At 41.6% G+C, this 22,588-nt stretch overlaps 1 protein-coding gene across 1 annotated transcript; it reads right to left on the bottom strand.

Annotated features, from left to right (window-relative positions):
* Positions 1–934: 934 nt before the first annotated feature.
* On the bottom strand, positions 935–21,023 carry LOC111962974 (probable G-protein coupled receptor). Its single transcript, XM_070443484.1, has 4 exons — positions 20,582–21,023; positions 17,494–17,868; positions 5,174–5,334; positions 935–4,884 (listed from the first exon to the last, which is right to left on the bottom strand). The coding sequence occupies exons 2-4, from the start codon at positions 17,736–17,738 to the stop codon at positions 3,974–3,976; spliced, it is 1,317 nt and encodes a 438-aa protein (XP_070299585.1). The 5' UTR covers positions 17,739–17,868; positions 20,582–21,023; the 3' UTR covers positions 935–3,973.
* Between the last annotated feature and the right edge of the window lie 1,565 nt (positions 21,024–22,588).

Raw genomic sequence — 22,588 nt, 5'->3', positions numbered from 1 at the left:
ATCTATCTGTTCGCAGATTCACCTTTTCGTTCGAATCTGGGCCATGGGGACACGAAAGGCTTTTAAAAATGTAGTTCAGAATGTTCTTTTTGTGTTGATCACCCATGTCTGTCTCTATCCCATAATATTATCCCTTAAATCGAATCTCTCTCTGTGCTTTGTGGGAGTTATAGGGCAAAGTCGTCATTTCCCCTCATTTGACACCTTAACTTGAACTGTAAACAGTTTTGTGCTTGCGTTGCATAAAACACAATGGAAGGCTGTACTGTCCTTTCATTGTATGCCAGTCGATAATCTATACACAACGTCTATGAATAAACTTAATGGAACTAGTAATATAAATTGTTTGTCTTTATTAATCTGTGGTTGTATAGAGGGCAATAGTAATGGCGTTTTTTTGTAGGCACTAATGGAGGCTAACTCTGCCATGACTCATTGGTCAAAGCCTATGGTGAAATGAATGTGGGTTTCATTTTGGGGGGGGGGGGGGTTGGATAAACAACAAAAATAAGTTCTGTGGTAAACACAGGCTTAGGATATCTTATATACATTTTGTTCATCAGCTAATGTCCCGTTTGTTGTTGTTGAAGCATTTATGTAATCAAAACAAGCACATAAATGCTTCATAATTCATAAAAGTCATGTAACTGGCTGATATTATCTCATAGAACAAAACATAAGATATCCTAAGCCTGTGTTAAACCACATTCATTTCCCCATAGGCTTTGACCAACGAGCCACGGCTAACTCAGCTGGCGAGCTCTACACATGTGAAACAGTTATTAGAGATGACCACTTGAGAGCTGTTAATTAAGCAATGGATTTTTTCCTTATATATGAAGTAAAGGACTTGCTTTTCAGAACAACATAATCATCATTTCTTGCAAACAGCTCCTTCAGAAGTTTATTTGCAGAGTTAAAGCAAAAACAACCAGTCCATATAGAAAGAAATCCCCTTTGATAGGGCGGTCTCTGCCATCACATGTAAAAGGTAGCCTATTGAATGCAATGCAACTTATGATAACATACACTGAGTGTACAAAACATGAGGAACACTTTCCATGACATAGACTGACCAGGTGAATCCAGGTGAAAGCTAAGATCCCTCATTGATCTCACTTATTCAATCCACTTCAGTCAGTATAGATAAATGGGATGAGACAGGTTAAAGAAGTATTTTTAAGCCTTGACACAATTGGGACATGGAGTGTGAATGTGTGCCACTCAGAGGGTGAATAGGTAAGACAAAAGATTGAAGTGCCTTTGAATGGGGTATTGTAGTAGGTGCCAGGCGCACCGATTTGAGTGTGTCAAGAACTGCAACGCTGCTGGGTTTTTCATACTCAACAGTTCCCTGTGTGTATCAACTATGGTCCACCACCCAAAGGACATCCAGCCAACTTGACCCAACTGTGGGATGCATTGGAGTCTTTGACACCTTGTTGAGTCCATGCCCCGACGAATTGAGGCTGTTCAGGGGGCAAAAATGGGTGCGAATCAATATTTGGAAGGTGTTTCTAATGTTTTGTACACTTAGTGTATAATAACACGTTGTTTTGTAAGAAACAAATTGCCCATAGTTAAGAATATTGCAATTAAACCTCAACTGAGAACCAAATAGTTAAATTATCACATTTGATATTGTGTAATAGAAATAATTCAACTGTTACACTTAGAGAGTGTTCAATGTTCACCGTATTGAACATGGAATAAATAATAAATAATTAAAGTTGTTCAGACAGTGTAAATATAGTGTAAATGTAATACAGTGTAAATAACATTATTCAAGTATTAATTTGTATTGTCTCTCAACTCAAACATTGTACTTGTAGTAGTAGTGGTAGTAGAATATACTAGCAGTAATATAGGTGATTGGAATGGTTGGTAGTAGAATTAGTCCCACTATTAGTGGTAGTTGTAGCAAGAAAGAACAAATAATAATTGAGACAACTGTATTTTTCAGGACATAATGCACTTAAGGTATATGCTAAACTCAATCAAATTAATCAAATGGAAACACACTCTACTTGTAGTCCCTTCAAGTGCTGTCTCTGTGTGTTTCTTTTACCCCTTTTTCATGTTATCCAATTGGTAGTTACAGTCCAGTCCCTGAAAATCATGTACGGAAGGTCGAGAGCTGTGCGTCCTCCGAAACACAACCCTGCCAAGCCACACTGCTTCATGACAGAACACCTGCTTAAGGCAGAAGCCAGCCACACCAATGTGTCTGGTACACCTGGTAACCGTGTCAGCGTGCATTGCATCGCCTGGTCACGGCCAGCTGCGACAGAGCCTAGACTCGAACCAGGTTCTCTAGTGGCACAGCTAACACTGCGACGCAGCGCCTTAGACCACTGCGCCACACAGGAGGCCTGTCTCTGTGTGTTTTAAGGGCAGTGTGTAGGGGGCAGTACGGTTGCCTCACTGGACTGACATTGATGTGGTCTCCCACAGGGCACAGATGTCAGTACAACATCTAGTTTTAACTTACATTTAGTTAAGTTGTCAACTAATGTGAATTCAATGTGAAATGAACCAAAAATGCCACCCTGTCATTCATTGGACCAATCAGTTTTCCATGTTGATTCAACGTCATCACATTTAATATTTTGGTTGAAATGACGTGGAAACAACGTTGATTCAGCCATATTTTGCCCAGTAGGCTAATAAAATCTGTTAGTGTTTGCTCCTATGGTCATTGTCAGGCAAGACAATAGGAGTGTCAAGACAGCACAAACAGATCTGGGACTGGGGCCTCGTTTCCCAGTTGCGATGTACGATCAAGCATTATGATGATCGTATCAGATGTATCGCTATTTACAAACCAACGTTTTAATTGCGTTTCCTAAACAATCACGTAAAGAGAACGTTCGCTACGTGCGCCGCTAGACCACGTGCCGATAGTGATAGGATCCAAAGAAAAGCAGCGATGCTCTCGGAATCAGCTTTCTCCATTTAAATCATGCCTTAACATTCTAATTATTCCACAATACTGACAACAGATCAGCTACTAGAGAGATATTACCACCCATGACTGTAAATAAGCTATTGAGGCAGCTTATTATGCTTACCCAATAATAATGCACTGAATCACAGATTGTACAAATGTTGTCACACACCATGAAACACATTGAGGCAAAATATAACTAAATTGATCCCGCTGGGCACACACTGATTGAATCAATGTTGTTTCCACATAATTTAAATAAAATTATGTTGAACCATCTGTGCCCAGTGGGATTGAACATTAAATGATTTCAATATGATTGAAATAGGCTATATGGGCCGTTATAGGCTATGTATCTTTTAATGCAGTCATCTCGGTTTTCATTTGAAGCACCGTGTTATCCTTCACTTGTTTGTAAAATGTGCTAATACTTTGGTAACTTTGTATCTGTAGTCAACTTCGTTCTGAAGTTATTGTCAGTCACAGTCAGACAGACAGCCTAACCAAGGGCAAAAAAGCATTCAACGATGCACTTTGGCTCCTCTAAAAGTGGTCTGGATCCCTCGTAGATGTGCAAAGTTTTACTAATGAAGGCTCTGGGAAAAACCTTCGCTACTAATGATACATCGCAAGAAGGTTCTAGCGATGATCTTAACGCTACGAAGGCTCTGGGAAATTACGCCGAGGCTAATTTTGCTGCTCTAGGTCAGTAGTCCTGGGGAAGTTTGCACTGCCATTACAGCAGTCAACTACAGTAAATGCCAGTGGCATACAAATCTAAGAATATTGTTGATTAACTGAAATCCTCAGGTATCTGACCTGGTATCCTGAACCCAGCTGTCTGCCCAGTCTTGTCCAGGCTGTTCCTGCTTCTAGTATTCCTGTGCTACAGCCATTACAGAAGTCAATAAGGTTCCAGTGGCCAGATATAAAGGTGTTTTAACAGTTTTAACTCAGCAGTCAGGGGCTTGTGTCCATACAGTAACAGTATATCACTGGGGTCCAGGTTAATATATCAGGGGCGTTTTAATTGAACTCCTCCGGTATCTGTCCGGGTATCCTGAAGTCAGCTGTCTGCTGCGCTGTCTGGTCCAGGGTGTTCCTGGGACTGGATGTGCAGGCGAAGCTGGCTCTGGTCTCCACCGTACAGCTGGTTCTCTGGAGGAACTGCAGGAAGTTCTCGTGGGCTGAGCCCTCGTGGCCGCTGGACAGGGCCAGCTCGACGGGCCGGGTGGAGTAACAGCGCCGCAGTTTACACAGCTCCTCCCTGATCTGGCGGTTCAGCAGCCCATAAAAAAATGGGTTGACGGTAAAGGAGGAGTACGCCAGCCAGGTGACGGCCTCCTCTAGGTCAGGTGGGACCTTGGGCGGGTTGTTGATAGTCAGGTGCAGGTGGAAGGCGAAGTAAGGCAACCAGCAGAGCAGGAACTGGCCCACAATGACCACCAGGGTGAAGGCAGCCTTGCCCCCACCAAAGGGCCTTTTTTGGTGGAGCCTCCTGGGGGTGTTGCGGGTGGTGATGATAGTGGTCTGGCTGCTGATGGAATCTGAGCGGTGTTTAAGATGGCTGGCAGTCAAGGACGGTAATGGTCCATGCTGTATAGCCGCCAAGCGGGCCACTTTATAGACGTTACAGTATACAGCAAAGATGACTGCAGCGGGCAGGCAGAAACAGGCCACTGTGAAGAGGACAGAGAAGGCCCGGCGGTGGCCGCTGTGGCTCCAGTGGAGAGAGCAGTGGGCGGCGCTGATGGAGCTCAGGCTGCCGTAGCTGGGCCAGCCGAACACAGTGGCCAGCCCCAGGAGGGCTGAGGCTACCCAGACCAGGACCATGACGGCTGTGGCCAGCTTCAGGGTCATCTTTACCTCGTAGCGCATGGGGTGGACAATGTAGTAGTAACGCTCCACGCTGATGGCCGTGATGGTGAAGATGGAGGCTGTAATTCAGATCAAATCAAAGGTTATAAATCGCTACACACAGTACAACAATTAAATGAAAGTGATAAAAAGAAGCAGAAGACAAAAAATTAGAGATTAATATTTGAACATAAAAAAACACTAATCTAAATCAAACAATTGATTGATTAAAGTCATCAGAAATGGCACCCCATCCACTGTATAGTGCACTACTTTTGACCAAAGTCCTGGTGAGTAGTAGTGCACTATATACAGAATAGTGTGCCATTTAGGATGCAGCCCTAAATTTGTCTGTCCCTTGTACTTTACCTGCGATGAGGAACACGTTGAGGAAGACGTACACCTGGCACTCCAGCACTGTGAACACCACGCTGGCGAAGTACGGCGAGCTGGACACAATTCCCAATGGCATGAGCAGCACGGCACACAGCAGGTCCACCGCACACAGGTGGCACACAAAGGCAAACTTCCTGAATTGAATGATTTTAACTTTATTAATCCCCAGAGAAGAAGCAATATACACCCCAAGTCCCGCTCAGGTAAATTATCAGCATTATCATCATACTGCAGGCCCGTAACAAGTAACCATCATTGATTCTTGTTTTAACCCATGCCCTCAATCAAAGCATCGGCCCCATGGTACAGTTCTAGACAATCTTGTATCTATGCCAATTCAAGTTAGCCCTATGGTATTTTCAAATAAGGGGTTACCAACTAAGCATAGTTCGAGGCATAGGCCTAATGGTTCCGTTCCAGGCAATCCTGTATCTATTACAATTCAAGCCAACGCCATGGTATTTTCTAGTAAGGGGTAAGCTGTTGAACATGGCATGTTTGTAATAGAAATCCCGCCGCACCCTATCCACTGGACTGTTTCATGTAAATGCCAGACGTTTGATTTCTAAAATGTATTTGATTGTAACTCTGGCTTCTCAAACATTCTGGTTATAACTGAATCTTGCTTCTCAAACATTTCTGGTTATAACTGATCTTGGCTTCTCAAACATTCTGGTTATAACTGAATCTTGCTTCTCAAACATTCTGGTTATAACTGAATCTTGGCTTCTCAAAACATTCTGGTTATAACTGACTCTTGGCTTCTCAAACATTCTGGTTATAACTGAATCTTGGCTTCTCAAACATTCTGGTTATAACTGAATCTTGGCTAAAGAAGTCCATGCCGGACTCTGATGTGTATCTGACAGGTTATAACATTTTTTAAACCAACTCACACCATCTTTAAATACCTAGAAAAATGGACTCAGTTAGATATTATTCTAACAAATGCCCCTCATTAATTGACAGCAAATGGGATATTTGCCAATGAGTAAACAATTTAAATCTCGCTCAAGCATTATTACAAAGATACATTTTAGGAATTTTAATGAGCTACATTTTTTTGTCTGAGCTGGGGTTGAGTGACTGGGGGGTTGTGTTAACTATTACTGATTTGGATCAGGTCCTTAATTTGTGTATTACCCTGTTTAACAATGTTGCAGATAAATGTGTGCCGTACATAAAACTAAGGGTAAAAGGCCGATGTAATCTTTGGTTTACTCATGAATTGTCTGAGGAATTACAGGAAAGAAATTTAACTTGGGCTAAGACTAGACGGACTGATTCTACATCTGATTGGCATCCTTCAGACATTTCAGAAATAAGTTTCTATCCCTGGTAAAAAAGAAAAGAAAAGCTAAATCAACAAATTTCTTGAATTGTGTTTGAGAGAGTGGTGGTAATCCAGGTAATTTGTGAAAAGTGGTCAAATCTTTGAAACAAAACACCCCCTCCTCGTTGCCCCAGCAGGTTTTGACAGCCTCTGGTCCCATTCTAAACAAAATTACAATTTGTGATGCTCTTAATAATAACCATTGTGCTTCAGCTGGCCACGCGTTTGAAAGGATAATCTCATCCCATAGAGGGAGTCCTTTAGTCACCTCAGACTCACATACTTTATTTTCATTTCTACCCTTTGATGTCTATGATGTACTAAGTGCTTTGCTAAAGATTGATGTTGAAAAAAAACATTAGGTCTGATTCACTTAATCCCTTCTTACTGCAGCTCTTCTGCCCCACATATTGAAGAATCACTGACCTATATTTTTTACTTGACAATTGATTTTGGTGTTATCCCTAAGATCTGGAAAGCGGCACGTCCTCCCCCTACATAAAGGAGGAGATCCTTCTAACCACTGTACAATTTCCAAAATATCTTGCCTTTCCAAAGTTTTAGAATCCCTGAATAACTTTTAGCTAATAACTTTTTAAACTTCTCACTCTATTCTTAACGTGCACCAATCCGGTGTTAGACCTGGACAGAGCACAATTACAGCTGCTACACTTGTTTCAGATGATGTGGTAAATTGCTTGTATCAAAACATTTATTGTGCTGTCTCATTTTTATAGACCTTTCCTAGGCCTTCGATACCACTGACCATCACATTCTTATTCAAAGGTTGACTGAAATAGGCCTGAATCAGGCTTCTTGCAAGTCGTTTGGAAACAATCTGACAGACAGGACTCTGATCTCTGGTGGTGTTAAGTCTAGTTTTCTGAATATTACAAAAGGTGTACCGCAGGGGTCGGTACTAGGATCGGTTCTCTTTACTAGTTACAGTTGAAGTCGGACGTTTACGTACACTTAGTTTGTAATTAAAACTCGTTTTTCAACCACTCCACAAATTTCTTGTTGACAAACTATAGTTTTGGTAAGTCGGTTAGGACATCTACTTTGTGCATGACACAAGTAATTTTGGAAAATTCCAGAAAATTATGTCATGGCTTTAGAAGCTTCTGATAGGCTTATTGACATCATTTGAGTGAGTTGGAGGTGTACCTGTGGATTTATTTCAAGGCCTACCTTCAAACTCAGTGCCTCTTTGCTTGACATCATGGGAAAATTAAAATAAATCAGCCAAGACCTCAGAAAACAAATGTAGACCTCCACAAGTCTGGTTCATCCTTGGGAGCAATTTCCAAACGCCCGAAGGTACTACATTCATCTGTACAAACAATAGTACACAAGTATAAACACCATGGGACCACGCAGCCATCACACCGCTCAGGAAGGAGACGCGTTCTGTCTCCTAGAGATGAACATACTTTGGTGCGAAAAGTGCAAATCAATCCCAGAACAACAGCAAAGGACCTTGTGAAGATGCTAGAGGAAACAGGTACAAAAGTATCTGTATCCACAGTAAAACGAGTCCTATATCGGCATAACCTGAAAGGCCGCTCAGCAAGGAAGAAGCCACTGCTCCAAAACTGTCATAAAAAAGACAGACTACGGTTTGCAACTGCACATGGGGACAAAGATCATACTTTTTGGAGAAATGTCCTCTGGTCTAATGAAACAAAAATACAACTGTTTGTCCATAATGACCAACGTTATGTTTGGAGGAAAAAGGGGGAGGCTTGCAAGCCGAAGAACACCATCCCAACCGTGAAGCACAGGGGTGGTAGCATCATGTTGTGGGGGTGCTTTGCTGCAGGAGGGACTGGTGCACTTCACAAACTAGATGACATCATGAGGAAGGAAAATTATGTGGATATATTGAAGCAACATCTCAAGATATCAGTCAGGAAAATAAAGCTTGGTCGCAAATGGGTCTTCCAAATGGACAATGACCCCAAGCATACTTCCAAAGTTGTGGCAAAATGGCTTAAGGACAACAAAGTCAGGGTATTAGAGTGGCCATCACAAAGCCCTGACCTCAATTACATAGACAATTTGTGGCAGAACTGAAAAAATGTGTGTGAGCAAGGAGGCCTACAAACCTGACTGATTTACACCAGCTCTGTCAGGAGGAATGGGCCAAAATTAACCCAACTTATTGTGGGAAGCTTGTGGAAGGCTATCTATTCTGACATTTCACATTCTTAATATAAAATGGTGATCCTAACTGACCTAAGACAGGGAAGTTTTACTAGGATTAAATGTCAGGAATTGTGAAAAACTGAGTTTAAATGTATTTGGCTAAGGTGTATATAACCTTTGAACTTCAACTGTAAATAATGTTGGTCTGTCTGTTAAAACGTGTTATGTATGTCATTGCCCCAACTGTTGAACAGGCTATTTTAGACCTGCCATTTGTTTTATAACTCGTGACAGTTTTAATACTCACCACTGTATCCTGCATCAAAAGTTTGGCTGGTCCTCATTAAAGTCCTGTCGATCAATTCGTTGCTCCCTTTTTGTTTACAAACTCCTTCTACACAAGCTTCCAACTTACCTAACTTCATTGCTAGCGTATAACAGAATGAGATACCAAACCCATTCACAGTGTTGGTTAACTCTTCAGATTCCTCGGGTATCCACGGAATTAGGTAAATCCTTTTTTAATTTCATGCCCTACATTTTGGGGATCACTTACAAAATGCATTACATTTGGATTCCCTGGTGCCACTAGAGCGTTTTAAAACCCTGATGTTAAAATTGTTCACCAAGGTCGGCAATTGTTTTGATTGATTTAGCAACTTGTTTATTATGGCTGTGATGTTTGTGATGTTCAAATGTAAGATACTGTCACGTTCTGACCATAGTTCTTTTGTATTTTCTTTGTTTTAGTGTTGGTCAGGACGTGAGCTGAGTGGGCATTCTATGTTGTGTGTCTAGTTTCCTGTTTCTGTGTTTGGCCTGATATGGTTCTCAATCAGAGGCAGGTGTTAGTCGTTATTTAGGTAGCCTGTTTTCTGTTGATTTGTGGGTGGTTGTCTTCAGTCTTTGTGTGTCTGCACCAGATAGAACTGTTTCGGCTTTCACGTTTGTTGTTTTGTATTTGGAAGTGTTCAGTTTATTGTCTTTTATTAAACATTATGGACACTTACCACGCTGCGCTTTGGTCCTCTCCTTCTTCCACAGAAGAAAACCGTTACAGATACTTCTTGATGTATCTTGTTATATACAGTGGCAAGAAAAAGCATGTGAACCCTTTGGAATTACCTGCATTTCTGCATTAATTTGACATAAAATTTGATTGGATCTTCATCTAAGTCACAACAATAGACAAACACAGTGTGTTTAAACTAATAACACACAAATTATTGTATTTTTCTTGTCTATATTGAATACATCATTTAAACATTCACAGTGTAATTTGGAAAAAGTCGTTTGAAAAAAAACACAAGGCTAATGACTTCTCCAAAAGCTAATTGGAGTCAGGAGTCAGCTACCCTGGAGTCCAATCAATGAGACGAGATTGGAGATTTTGGCTAAAGCAGCACTGCCCCATAAAAAACATTAACAAAATGTTTGTTTGCTATTCACAAGAAGCATTGCCTGATGTGAACCATGCCTTGAACAAACGAGATCTCAGAAGACCTACGATTAAGAATTGTTTCCTTGCATAAAACTGGAAAGGGTTACAAAAGTATCTCTAAAAGTCAGTGCAATGTAAGACAAATTGTCTATAGATGGAGAAATCTCAGCACTGTTGCCACTCTCCATAGGAGTGGCCGTCCTACAAAGATGACTGCAAGAGCGCAGAATGCTCAATGAGGTTACGAAGAATCCTGGAGTGTCAGCTAAAGACTTACAGAAAGATTTGGAAGATGCTAACTTCTCTATTGATGAGTCTACAATACGTAAAACACTAAGCAAGAATTGTGTTCATGGGAGGACACCATGGAAGAAGCCTCTGCTGTCAAAAAAAAAACATTGCATTGTCTGAAGTTCGCAAAAGAGCACCTGGATGTTCCACAGCACTAATGGCAAAATATTCTGTGGACAGATGAAACTACAGTTGTGTTGTTTGAAAGGAACACACAACATTATGTGTGGAGAAAAAAAGGCACAGCACACCAACATCCAAACCTCATCCCAACTGTAAAGTATGGTGGAGGGAGCATCATTGTTTGGGGCTGCTTTGCTGCCTCAGGGCCTGGACAGCTTGCTATCATCGACGGAAAAATGAATTTATTTAAGTTTATCAAGACATTTTGCAGAAGAATGTAAGGCGATCTGTCCGCCAACTGAAGCTCAACAGAAGTTAGGTGATGCAACAGGACAACAACCCAAAAAACAGAAGTAAATCAACAGAACGGCTTCAACAGAAGAAAATATGCCTTCTGGAGTGGCCCAGTCAGTCCTGACCTCAACCCGATTGAGATGCTGTGGCCTGACCTCAAGAGAGCGGTTCACACCAGATATCCCAAGAATATTGTCGAACAGAAACAGTTTTGTAAAAAGGAATTGTCCAAAATTCCTCCTAACCGTTGTGCAGGTCTGTTCCGCAACTATAGAAAATGTTTGGTTGAAGTTATTGCTGCCAAAGGAGGGTCAACCTGTTATTAAATCCAAGGGTTCACATACTTTTTCCAACCTGCACTGTGAATGTTTACCTGGTGTGTTCAATAAAGACATGAAAAATTACAATTGTCTGTGTGTTATTAATTTAAGCAGACTGTGTTTGTCTATTGTTGTGACTTAGATGAAGATCAGATAACATTTTATGACTAATTTATGCAGAAATCCAGGAAATTCTAAAGGGTTCACATACTTTTTCTTCCCACTGTATATATACAGTACCAGTCAAAAGTTTGGACACACCTACTCATTCAAGGGTTTTTCTTTATTTTTACTTTTACTTTTTTCTAGTGAAGACATCAGAACTATGAAGTAACACATATGGAATCATGTAGTAACCAAAAAAGTGTTAAACAAATCAAAATATATTTAATATTTGAGATTTTTCAAAGTAGCCACACTTTACCTTGATGACAGCTTTGCACACTCTTAGCATTCTCTCAACCAGCTTCACCTGGAATGCTTTTCCAACAATCTTTAAGGACTTCCCACAAATGCTGAGCATTTGTTGGCTGCTTTCCTTCGCTCTGCGGTTCAACTCATCTCAAACCATCTCAATTTGGTTGAGGTCAGGAGATTGTGGAGGCCAGGTCATCAGATGCAGCACTCCATCACTCTCCTTCTTGGTCAAAAAGTCCTTACACAGCCTGAGGTTGTGTTGGGTCATTGTCCTAAATGAGAGTCCCACTAAGCGCAAAACAGATGGGATGGCGTTTCGCTGCAGTATGCTGTGGTAGCCATGCAGGTTAAGTGTGCCTTGAATTCTAAATAAATCACTGACAGTGTCACCAGCAAATCACCCTCACACCATCACACCTCCTCCTCCAAGCTTCACGGTGGGAAGCACACATGCCGAGATCATCCATTCACCTACTCTGCGTCTCACAAAGACACAGCGGTTGGGTCCAAAAATCTCACATTTGGAATCAGACCAAAGGACAGATTTCCACCGGTCTAATGTCCATTACTCGTGTTTCTTCGCCAAAGCAAGTCTCTTCTTCCTATTGGTGCCCTTTAGTAGTGGTTTCTTTGCAGCAATTCAACCATGAAGGCCTGATTCATGTAGTCTTCTCTGAACAGTTGATGTTGAGATGTGTCTATTACTTGAACTCCGTGAAGCATTTATTTGGGCTGCAATTTCTGAGGCTGGTAACTCTAATGAATTTATCCTCTGAGCAGAGGTAACACTGGGTCTTTCATTCCTGTGGCAGTCCTCATGAGAGTCAGTTTCATCATAGCGCTTGATGATTTTTACGACTGCACTCAAAGACACTCAAAGTTCTTGAAATTTTACGCATTGACTGACCTTCAAGTCTTAAAGTAATGATGGACTGTCATTTCTCTTTGCTTATTTGAGCTGTTCATGCCATAATATGGACTTGATATTTTACCAAATAGGGCTATATTCTGTATACCAACCCTAACTTTTCACATTAATAACCTCTACAGGATCATTGTCCCCCTGCGGGACGGTTGAGTTACGTGCGCTAATGTGATTAGGACATAGACATATCTGATATGGGAAGAAAGCTTAAATTCTTGTTAATCTAACTGCACTGTCCAATTTACAGTAGCTATTACAGTGAAATAATACCATGCTATTGTATAAGGAGAGTGCACAGTTATGTACTTGAAAATGTATCAATAAACCAATTGGGCACATTTGGGCCGAAGTGATACAGCATTTTGAACTGTACATGGTCTAAAACTTTGCACATACACTGCTTCCATCTGATGGCCAAAATCTAAATTGCGCCTAAAGTGCAATAATACATTGTGGCCTTTCTCTTGTGTTTCAAAGATGATGGGCAGATTAGATCTTTTACCAGATCTAATGTGTTATGTTCTCCTACATTAATTTCACATTTCCACAAACTTCAAAATGTTTCCTTTCAAATGGTATTAAGAATATGCATATCTTTGATTCAGGTCCTGAGCTACAGGGAGTTATATTTGGGTATGCCATTTTAAGGTAAAATTGAAAAAAACATCCGATCCTTGAGAGGTTTTTAATAGCCTGTTTAAATGTCAAACGTCAATTAGTGACAGACTCATTACTTCCAAAGCAAAGTACATTTTTTGGCTCCTCGTCCTCAGCTAAAGAAGGTTGTAGTGCAGCCTCTGAATGTCATAGAGACAAACCAAATATATCCCATTTGCATCAGAGTTGTGACTTTCCCCTGCGTCTTACAGCTTGTTTTTAGCGTAAAGCATTGCGGACTTAAGTGTTGTTATAGATCGCTTTATACAATCAGGTCCATTAAATTTGTTTTCAAAATCTTAAGTTAACAAGGGGTAGGCCAATGCTTTCTTTAACAAAAGCCATAGTACCCTCACATACCTCCTCAACTCAAGCCCTGGTTTTGACTTAACACACCAAGCTCTTCACTGACACTGATATATTTAAGGAGTGCATGATGACTGAAGGAATTGGCTGACCAAATCTATGGATAGTAGACTATAATGTTGTCTGTCAAACAGGAAGGTCTACCTCTTATTTATTGAATAGGAAGAAATCGGCTCCAACACAAAGCCCTCCTGTTGTTAGTAGCCTACATTAACATTCAAATGAAGAATGTTTAAATGAATTAGGTGTTCGCAAATTAGCCTACTTTCAGCACCCATGTGCTGTCCATCGCCACGGCTGCCACTTCATAGTAATGTATGCAGATTACTCGAATATGGGTTATTGTGAGGTCAATAATAACTCTGATAAATTGCTTCATTATGGGCAATGAAACATTGTTTTTATTAAAATCAATTATAGCAATAGCAACCTTACCTCCGGTCCTCCTTCTCATTTATACAGCTTAACAAGATATCAGTAGGCCTAGTCTGTGCGCACAGATATTGCATTTTTGGACAAATTGACTTGCCTCCTAAAGTGCCACCGTACAGAGCACAGTCATTGGTTAGGCAGCACAAAAGGGTTTACACCAGCAAGAGCAGGGCAGGCTGGGGCTCATGATTGGGAACGCCTGTCCATTGCTGTGTGTGATGTACTGTAGTCTAGTTTTATATACACCATCCCAGCAGGGCAAAATCTTGGAAATATAACTTTGCCATGTGCTTCTCCAAGCATACTCTTCATATAGCCTTGGCCTAAGCCTATTTTATAGGCCAGCCTTTCTCAAACTTTTTGTGCCAGGGACACCATAGAGGTGTCAAGGTGTTTTCAACAGCTAGTCTGTTGCGATATTTAGATTTTGTTGCAGCAAGAGAGGAGACACTGGTCTCACATAAGTAGGTAGAATGAAGGGGGATTTATGTCTTCACTGCCATCTTGTAGAGTTGCGGGTATTCTCCGCTGCTGAACAGCCAGAATGTGGACAGACACATCTCATTAAAATGAGCGTGCAGGCCTTGGTCACAGGACAGCTCCAATAGTTTATCATTAAGAACCGGTGATAAGCTGTGACATGCTGACTAGACCGAGCAAGCGCATGCGCCATAACTTGATATTGCTAGCTAGTTTGTCCTGCGATATAATGTATTTCATTTTGTTTAACTAGGCAAGTCAGTTAAGAACAAATTCTTATTTACAATGATGGCCTACCCTGGCCAAACCATAACCCGGATGACGCTGGGCCAATTGTGCACCACCCTATGGGACTCCCAATCACGTCCGGTTGCGACACAGCCTGGAATCGAACCAGGGTCTGTAGTGATGCCTCTAGCACTGAGATGCAGTGCCTTAGAGCGCTTGTTCAATTGGGAGCCCCATATAAACATTGGGTTGTTATTTTACCTGAAATGCACAAGGTCCTTTTTCTGGACCTTTGTAGAATTTAGACCCAAAATCATGTGTTCTCTACTCCGCCAATTAATCTACAGATATCAGTATTTTTCCTTCTTCTTCTTCCTCTTCTTCCGTGGACTTTATATGGCGGTTGGCAACCAACTTTAAGGTGCATTACCACCACCAACTAGACTGGAGTGTGGACCTCAGTTCATCCTTCAATCCCCCATGTGGGTATATGGTCCTAAAAACCAATGATGAGATGGGAAAGGTGGGACTTGCAGCTTGTCAAGCATCTACATTTGTTTTGCAATGCTCGTGCATGCAACGCGGGCGGTGTGGTCAGCATGTCTCTTCAGTACTGGTGAACAGATTATGCATCCACTGCTTTCCCGGGTGTGGATCAGATTGTGAGTGGAAGTAGTCCTCGAATTTGAGCCGAGTTTTGCTTAGATGTGTCCCCATCAATTTACACATGTGATCCGTATCCACATCACCCACGTCAGCCAGAGTTGAGAATAGGGGGAACATATAAAAAATGCCTCTATACACTCGGTCTCTCCAGGCGCCCAGGATTTTCTTGAAATCGCATTTTGAAATCATTTTTGAAATTTGCTTGGGAAATGTCACTTGCGTGTTCCTGCATGGATAGGTTGAGCAGCTGTCTCGTCGGTAGGCCTACAGATCCTGATACAATGGTCCCATTGTAATCCATGTCCCTTTATGTACTCATTCAGAAAATTGAATATTTCACCTGCAGGGTTATTTTGAGGCAACTCTTTGCAACAATGAAATTATTCATACATGTAGCGAATATATACAAGAAGCGTTCATTTCAAATGTCAGTCGTCTCATCTAATTGGATTGCAAAGTGTGGGCTCTGTCTAAAACCTGCATGTGATTCAATATCATCTGCCATATCCTGGATTCTACGTGTGACAGTGTCATTGGAAAGTGGGATTACACTGATCTTTGTAGCAGCAGTTGGGTCTAAAACCTTTTGGCAAGGATCCACGACTGAGGGCATGACCATCTTTTCAAAAGAGCCTGGGAAATGTTATGAGAGAGGAAGTATGACGCCTTCAGTAAACTCTCATTGTCTGTGAAATTATTGTGCAGCATTTTTGTTTGGTTGGACTACTCTTTTTTGTAAAAAAATTAAATAAATCTGGTTAATGCTTGAGATGTGGATATTTTGTTTCTAAATGGCTGCAGAGTTTCTATAACTTCATAGCATTGTTACTGAGGCAAGTCTGATATATCACACAGACTGGTTTTGGCAGGCAGGTCTCATTTGAAAAAAATCCAGAGAGAAAGAGAGCATGCAGGCTGCACAGCAGGGTTAGCTTGTGTGTGTGTGTTTTTGGTGTAGCTATACTTAGTCATGTCAACACAATTTCCTTACTGTGTCATGCATAGTTCAGCGCATTGGGCAAGTATTTATTTGAGTCAAATATGCTGCAGACCACAACAACACAAAAAAAAACATAATATTCAAGACAAATATGCTGCAGACCTGCAGGCATTCCTCCACAGAACTGCGCTGGGGTTTGAGAAAGGCTGGTATAGGCTATAGATAAGGCAGAGAATCAGGGATGAGGGGCATCATTGGGCACACATGAAATACTATAATAAGCAACTAACTCTCAAACCCTGAGCAATATGACATGTAATCTATTACAAATGACATGACCCTCCCTTGGACAGAAAAAATAATAAATATTAAACCCTCCCCCTGACTGAAATTGAAAAAGCATTACCTCCCCCATGTTCCTCAGGGTAACTATTGTGTACATTGTACCTCTCCCTTAGCCTATTAAATTAGGCTGAGGAGATGCACTTACTGTACTATAGTCCAATTTTTTTACCTCTTGAGATGGTAAAACGTGTGCTTTTTATAACAGAATGTTAAAATGAGGTGACATCAAAGGTTGTTTATTTACTCACCATCACAATTTAAATTATAGCACTGCCGATGTTTTGGCTCGGTGGCCCCAAAAATGATCTACAGTCATTTAAGAAGTCGAATTAGGAACCACTTTGGCCACGCATGTCATAGCCATGCATTTCTGGAATATTGTCAGGCATTACAAGCATTTGAGCGAAGATACAAATGCATGTACATGTATTTGAAATACATTTTACGTGATGTTAAATATATTGAAATGTATTTTTTTCTGTATGTGTTCATTAGAACAAATTGAACTTTAGCACTGATGTGAAACAAGTACAATAGATATAGATATATATTCCAGAAGATACAACTCAATTATTTAATAGTATACGCAATAGAAACAAGGAGATTGTGCATACATTATCAGTGCATTAGAAAGTCATAGGGGACCCAAGTTCATTTTATGATGTACAGTGTATCTGTTTTCAGGTATTTATAATCTGGTGTATTTTTTACCAGCCTGCCGGCCAAAACAAGATGGCCGCATTGGAAGTAAGTTGCTAAACTGTTTTGTGTTATTCTTGTTGATTACACATTGTATTCACTTGTGTGTTATCCTTGATGATTATCAATTGTGGTTGAATTATGTTTTTAAATGGTCAAATAAATCAAATCAAAAAGTACCAAAGTACCTGAGGTGCGGGGCTTTGACCACGACCACCAGCACGGCTGTGTTAGCCAGCAGCGCCACCACGTTCAGGGTCACCATGAAGAATATCCCTGACAGGTCCTTGAAGCGTGTCTGGGAGTTGGGCAATGTGCCCAGCTGTTTGCTAGGGGCTGAAGGGAGGGGCGCCCCCAGCCCCCACCACCACAGGCTCTCATTGGCTGTCGCATCATTGAGGTCAGGGGTCAGAGGTGAACCAGAGTGTTCCATAGTTCACAATGAGAGTTCCAGAACAGACATAACGAGTGTTCCATTAGGCCTAGAATCCCCCATCTTTCACTGGTGTGGTGAGCCAGAGGATTCCTTCTGCTTAAGAATCAAACGGTTAAACTATGTTTACCTGTTGGAAGAAAAAGGAAGACTTCATCAATGGACTGGGTGTGTTTTTGGGGATACTTTTGTATTGACAGTAAATCATCATAAGCCAAGTTCTGTAGGCCATTTCACCTTGAAATACACATTGGCAAAAACAACACAAACACTGACATCATAATTCACCATTGCAAGAGAATGATGAGATTATCTCTGCATGCTAAACCCTGTTCCGTTTTCATTATTGCAATGTCCCACTTAATACTGTCAAGGGATAATAACAACTATTTAACATCAAATCCACAACGGAAGTGACATTTTTCTATTGTTTAGGAATATAACTTGCTTTCATTTTGTAGACACTTCACTGTAGGCCTATCCCTTGTGTTCACAAATATCCATAGATTTAACCCCTCTGTGTTGATACTGCACATTAGTTTCAACACAGTTGATTGACACAGGTGTCTACTACTATCTACCCTAAATCTATAGAAAAGGACATCTGTAACGTTTCCCTTTGGATTGTGGGACTATTTATAAAAGAAAGGATGCTCTCTCTCGCCCCCTCCCCCCCTCTCTCTCTCTCTCTCTGTAAGAGGATAGGGACCTGATCAATAGGAATAATTCATGGTGGAGAGGACACTCTCTCCCTCTCTCTTTTCTCCTCCATCCTTCTATCATTCCCTAACCTTTTGAAATGGAAGATAATGAGCTTGCTTGTTTTAGCCATGCAGCTGCGGGGGACTGGCACTGTTGATTAGTATGTGCCCAGTGTCACCCTGACTGCGTAGGGCCATCAAAGACACACACAACCTCTTACCAGAACAGACTTGATCTCCATCTCTATCAAATACAATATAGTTCAATGAACACTGTGTTCAGCTTTCGGTAACAACAATGCACGACATAGGCCTCATCACATTAACATTTCACTTGCCCCTGTTTATCAGAACTGTATGTGCGTATTGAGTGCCTTCTTATGTACTGTAGCTGTGCATCTAAACCTTTTAAAGGTGGGTCCTATGTCAGAGGGACAGTGATATCAAGTGTGTGGGTGACTTTAAAGCAACTTTATCCCCACACACATGGCTCACATATTATGCTCTGCTCCCCTTCATGTGTGTGCCATGAAGATAAGAGGGACACAACCACAAAAAACCCAACCTTCAATGTATTGCTGTTCCTGTTTGTTTCACACACACACACACACACACACACACACACACACACACACACACACACAACACACAACACACACCACACACACACACACACACACACACACACACACACACACACACACACACACACACATGAATCACGGCTGTGCAAGGAATCATCAGTTTCCCAGAACCTATGACTATGCATGCTGTTCTGTTGTGTCCTATTTCCATGTGCTTGCTTGTAGACTAGTCCTGCTCTACTGACGCTCTCTCCTCTGTAATCGGCTCTGGTGGCCGTCCGGCGGATTGGCAAGCCATGTTAGTAATGAGATTTATCCACAGTACAAAAAGGACGAGTCAGTGCATGTACGTTCTTGTGTGCGTTATGTAAGGATGTCCCCGTTTTCATCCTGTCCTAGTATCAAGCCTACATACAGCATTGGCATCTCTTTAAAGGCATAGGTTGGGCTTCTGAACTGGCCATTTTAAGCCATGCAATAGCATTTGGTTCAATATCACTTCTTTCTCAGCAAGATTATTTTATAAAAGTCTATTATAGTATTTTGTCCGGCAAAATGTATGGTTTTCTTAAATGTCTAGCCCAGGATAATTGAAAAAGGACTGTCAGTTTCAGGGACCAAGAGGGTATTATGTACTTGAATGAGTGATCTAGTAAATTTGATTGAAATGAAAACATATGCCACAAATAAATTACACCTCTTTATGTGAGACATCCTCTTGATGATCAGCATACAACAACCTCTTAAAGGTTAACAACTGTTAGATTCTGGGTTAAACTTGGAACATTGTTATACTCAGAAGTATAGTATTGAGGAGTGATAGAGACTGGTTTTTACATCAGAAGTTAATGGTTATCTGTAGGAGCCAGGTGCTTTGGTATGTGTTGGGTGGGACGGGAGGAAGACAGGATTGCTATAGGGGATACAGGTGGAGATCTTTGGATTAGGCCATCAAGGGGTTGAGGTCAAGTCAGATCCCCTTAAGGGAGAAACAATGGTTTATTACCCTATCACTTCGTCTTCCTGTCAAACCATAAAATATGTAAGGATTGGAGAGAAGGAGGAGTGCCTAAATTGGAGTATATATATTTGTGGTGGTGGAAACATGTTTTGTCTATTGCAGCTGTATTACCCTCTGGGAAGAATTAAACTTGGTTAAACTTGGTTAAGCTTTCATAATGTCGTTGAGATTTTTACTCTGGGAATTAGAACCTAACACACGGATCTCCAGCTAAATAATAGGCTACCAAGCTTATTTCAACATGTACGCTATCTTATCTTATTTCAACATGTACGCTATCTTATCTTATTTCAACATGTACGCTATCTTATCTTATTTCAACATGTACGCTATCTTATCGTATTTCAACATGTATATCTAAAATCTAATTACACAATAAGTGTTATCAACATAGGCACCACTATAAAGTGACAACAGTATTTATTTCAGGCACCAAATCTAGTTGGTTAACCTGGACTTGCTTACACACACAGGAAAGATTTWTTTTTTTTTTTTTATGATTCAAATCAATGTTTTTATTATTAAATCATAACTCACCTGACATGAATTGTGAGCGGATGTTTATCATAAAAACATAAAATCCTCCCGTCCAACTTCCACTCCTCTTGAGTTATGTAGGGTTAACTACGTGGATGGTCCAGGGGGTTTTCTGTTCCCAGGTGGACTGGAATTCCATTATGTATCTTATGTATCCAGGCCTGCCATAAGGCTCTGAAGTCTGGGTTGGGGCCAACAGATGCTAAGACAACAGGTGTACCCTCCCTAACCCACCAGACCTCTTTCAGTACCCATCAACCTCGAGATCTGACACCAGGGACGGCTCACTAAAGCTGGGCACTCTGCTCCTTCTGCCCCCCCTTTTCCAGGTCCTTGATTGATAAGTATCCCTGATGGACAGATGTCCTGCGGGAAGGACTCCTGGGTAGGACTGGTGAAGGTGTCAGAGGAGAGGAGCGATAGACTGATAGGTGATGTGCAGACTAGGGGACTCAGAAACAGCACAGCTGGCTGGCTAGATGGGGGAATGGCAAGGCACCGGTCAACGTTAGAATCACATCATCAACAGAGGATCATTGGTGAGGATGCTTTTGTGAAACTACGCCCACCCTCATTGTCCCGCCCACACTCTCTTTCTCTCATCTCTCAGTCAGTATATGGCTGTGACTGTCACACATTGAATGCTATGCATCAGCCTAAACACACACTTCTCTGTCCTCCTCCTGTCCATCCAGGACTTCCCTGGGTCCTAAGAGTACACACACACGCACACACACACACACACACACACACACACACACACACACACACAGTTAAGGGTTCAACATGCTTTATTTTATTTGGATAAACAGTTGCAAGAAGTCATTTAATAGCATCAGTGAAAACCAAACTGAAAATTGTGAGATGAGTGGGAATTGGAAAGACATTTATTTAACAGGCACAATCCTTATAGTACAATGTGTTTTTAAGGCTACTATGTGAGTGAATATATCACAAATAAAATCTATAATATATATAATCTACAGTACTCTTAAATCTTTCCTAGGACCATGCCTCAGGACTACCTGGCCTGACGGCTCCTTGCTGTCCCCAGTCCACCTGGCCGTGTTGCTGCTCAGTTTCAACTGTTCTGCCTGCGGCTATGGAACCCTGACCTGTTCACTGGATGTGCTACCTGTTCCAGACCTGCTGTTTTCAACTCTCTAGAGACAGCAGGAGCGGTAGAGATACTCTGAATGATCGGCTATGAAAAGCCAAATGACATTTACTCCTGAGGTGCTGACCTGTTGCACCCTCGACAACCACTGTGATTATTATTATTTGACCCTGCTGGTCATCTATGAACATTTGAACATCTTGGCCATGTTCTGTTATAATCTCCACCCGGCACAGCCAGAAGAGAACTGGCCACACCTCATAGCCTGGTTCCTCTCTAGGTTTCTTCCTAGATTCTGGCCTTTCTAGGGAGTTTTTCCTAGCCACAGTGCTTCTACACCTGCATTGCTTGCTGTTTGGGGTTTGAGGCTGGGTTTCTGTACAGCACTTTGTGACATCAGCTGATGTAAGAAGGGCTTTATAAATACATTTGATTGATTGAATGATTGATTCAAATTTGCTCCTTAATGATTTGTTATTTAAAAAAAAATATATATATTATTTATTTACTTCAGTTTATTTTAGTAAATATTTTCTTAGTCGATGCACGGGTGCAGGGTTTTGTCCTTCTTCTCCACAAAGAAGAACCCTGCGCCGGCGGGGGAGGCAGAAGGACGGATGAACCCTGCAGCTAGGGAGTCCTCAATGTAGGTCTCCACAGCCTTGGTCTCCGGACCCGACAGAGAGTACAGTCGTCCCCAGGACTGAGTGGTGCCTTGGAGAAGTTCAATCCCACAGTCATAGGGTCGGTGCGGCGGAAGCGAAGTGGCCTGGGCTTTACTGAACAGTTCCCGGAGGTCCTGGCAACTTCCGAGCCCCCAGGAAGACAAGGTGGAACCTTGGGCTGGCGAGTGAAATCGAATCTCCTGTCCTTCCTTCGTTCCCGTAGTC

This window comes from Salvelinus sp. IW2-2015, linkage group LG1 (assembly GCF_002910315.2).
Source record: "Salvelinus sp. IW2-2015 linkage group LG1, ASM291031v2, whole genome shotgun sequence".
NCBI classification, from domain to species: Eukaryota; Metazoa; Chordata; class Actinopteri; order Salmoniformes; family Salmonidae; genus Salvelinus; species Salvelinus sp. IW2-2015.
Note: the sequence above shows the minus strand (reverse complement) of the source record. Positions and strands in the feature narration are given on the sequence as shown.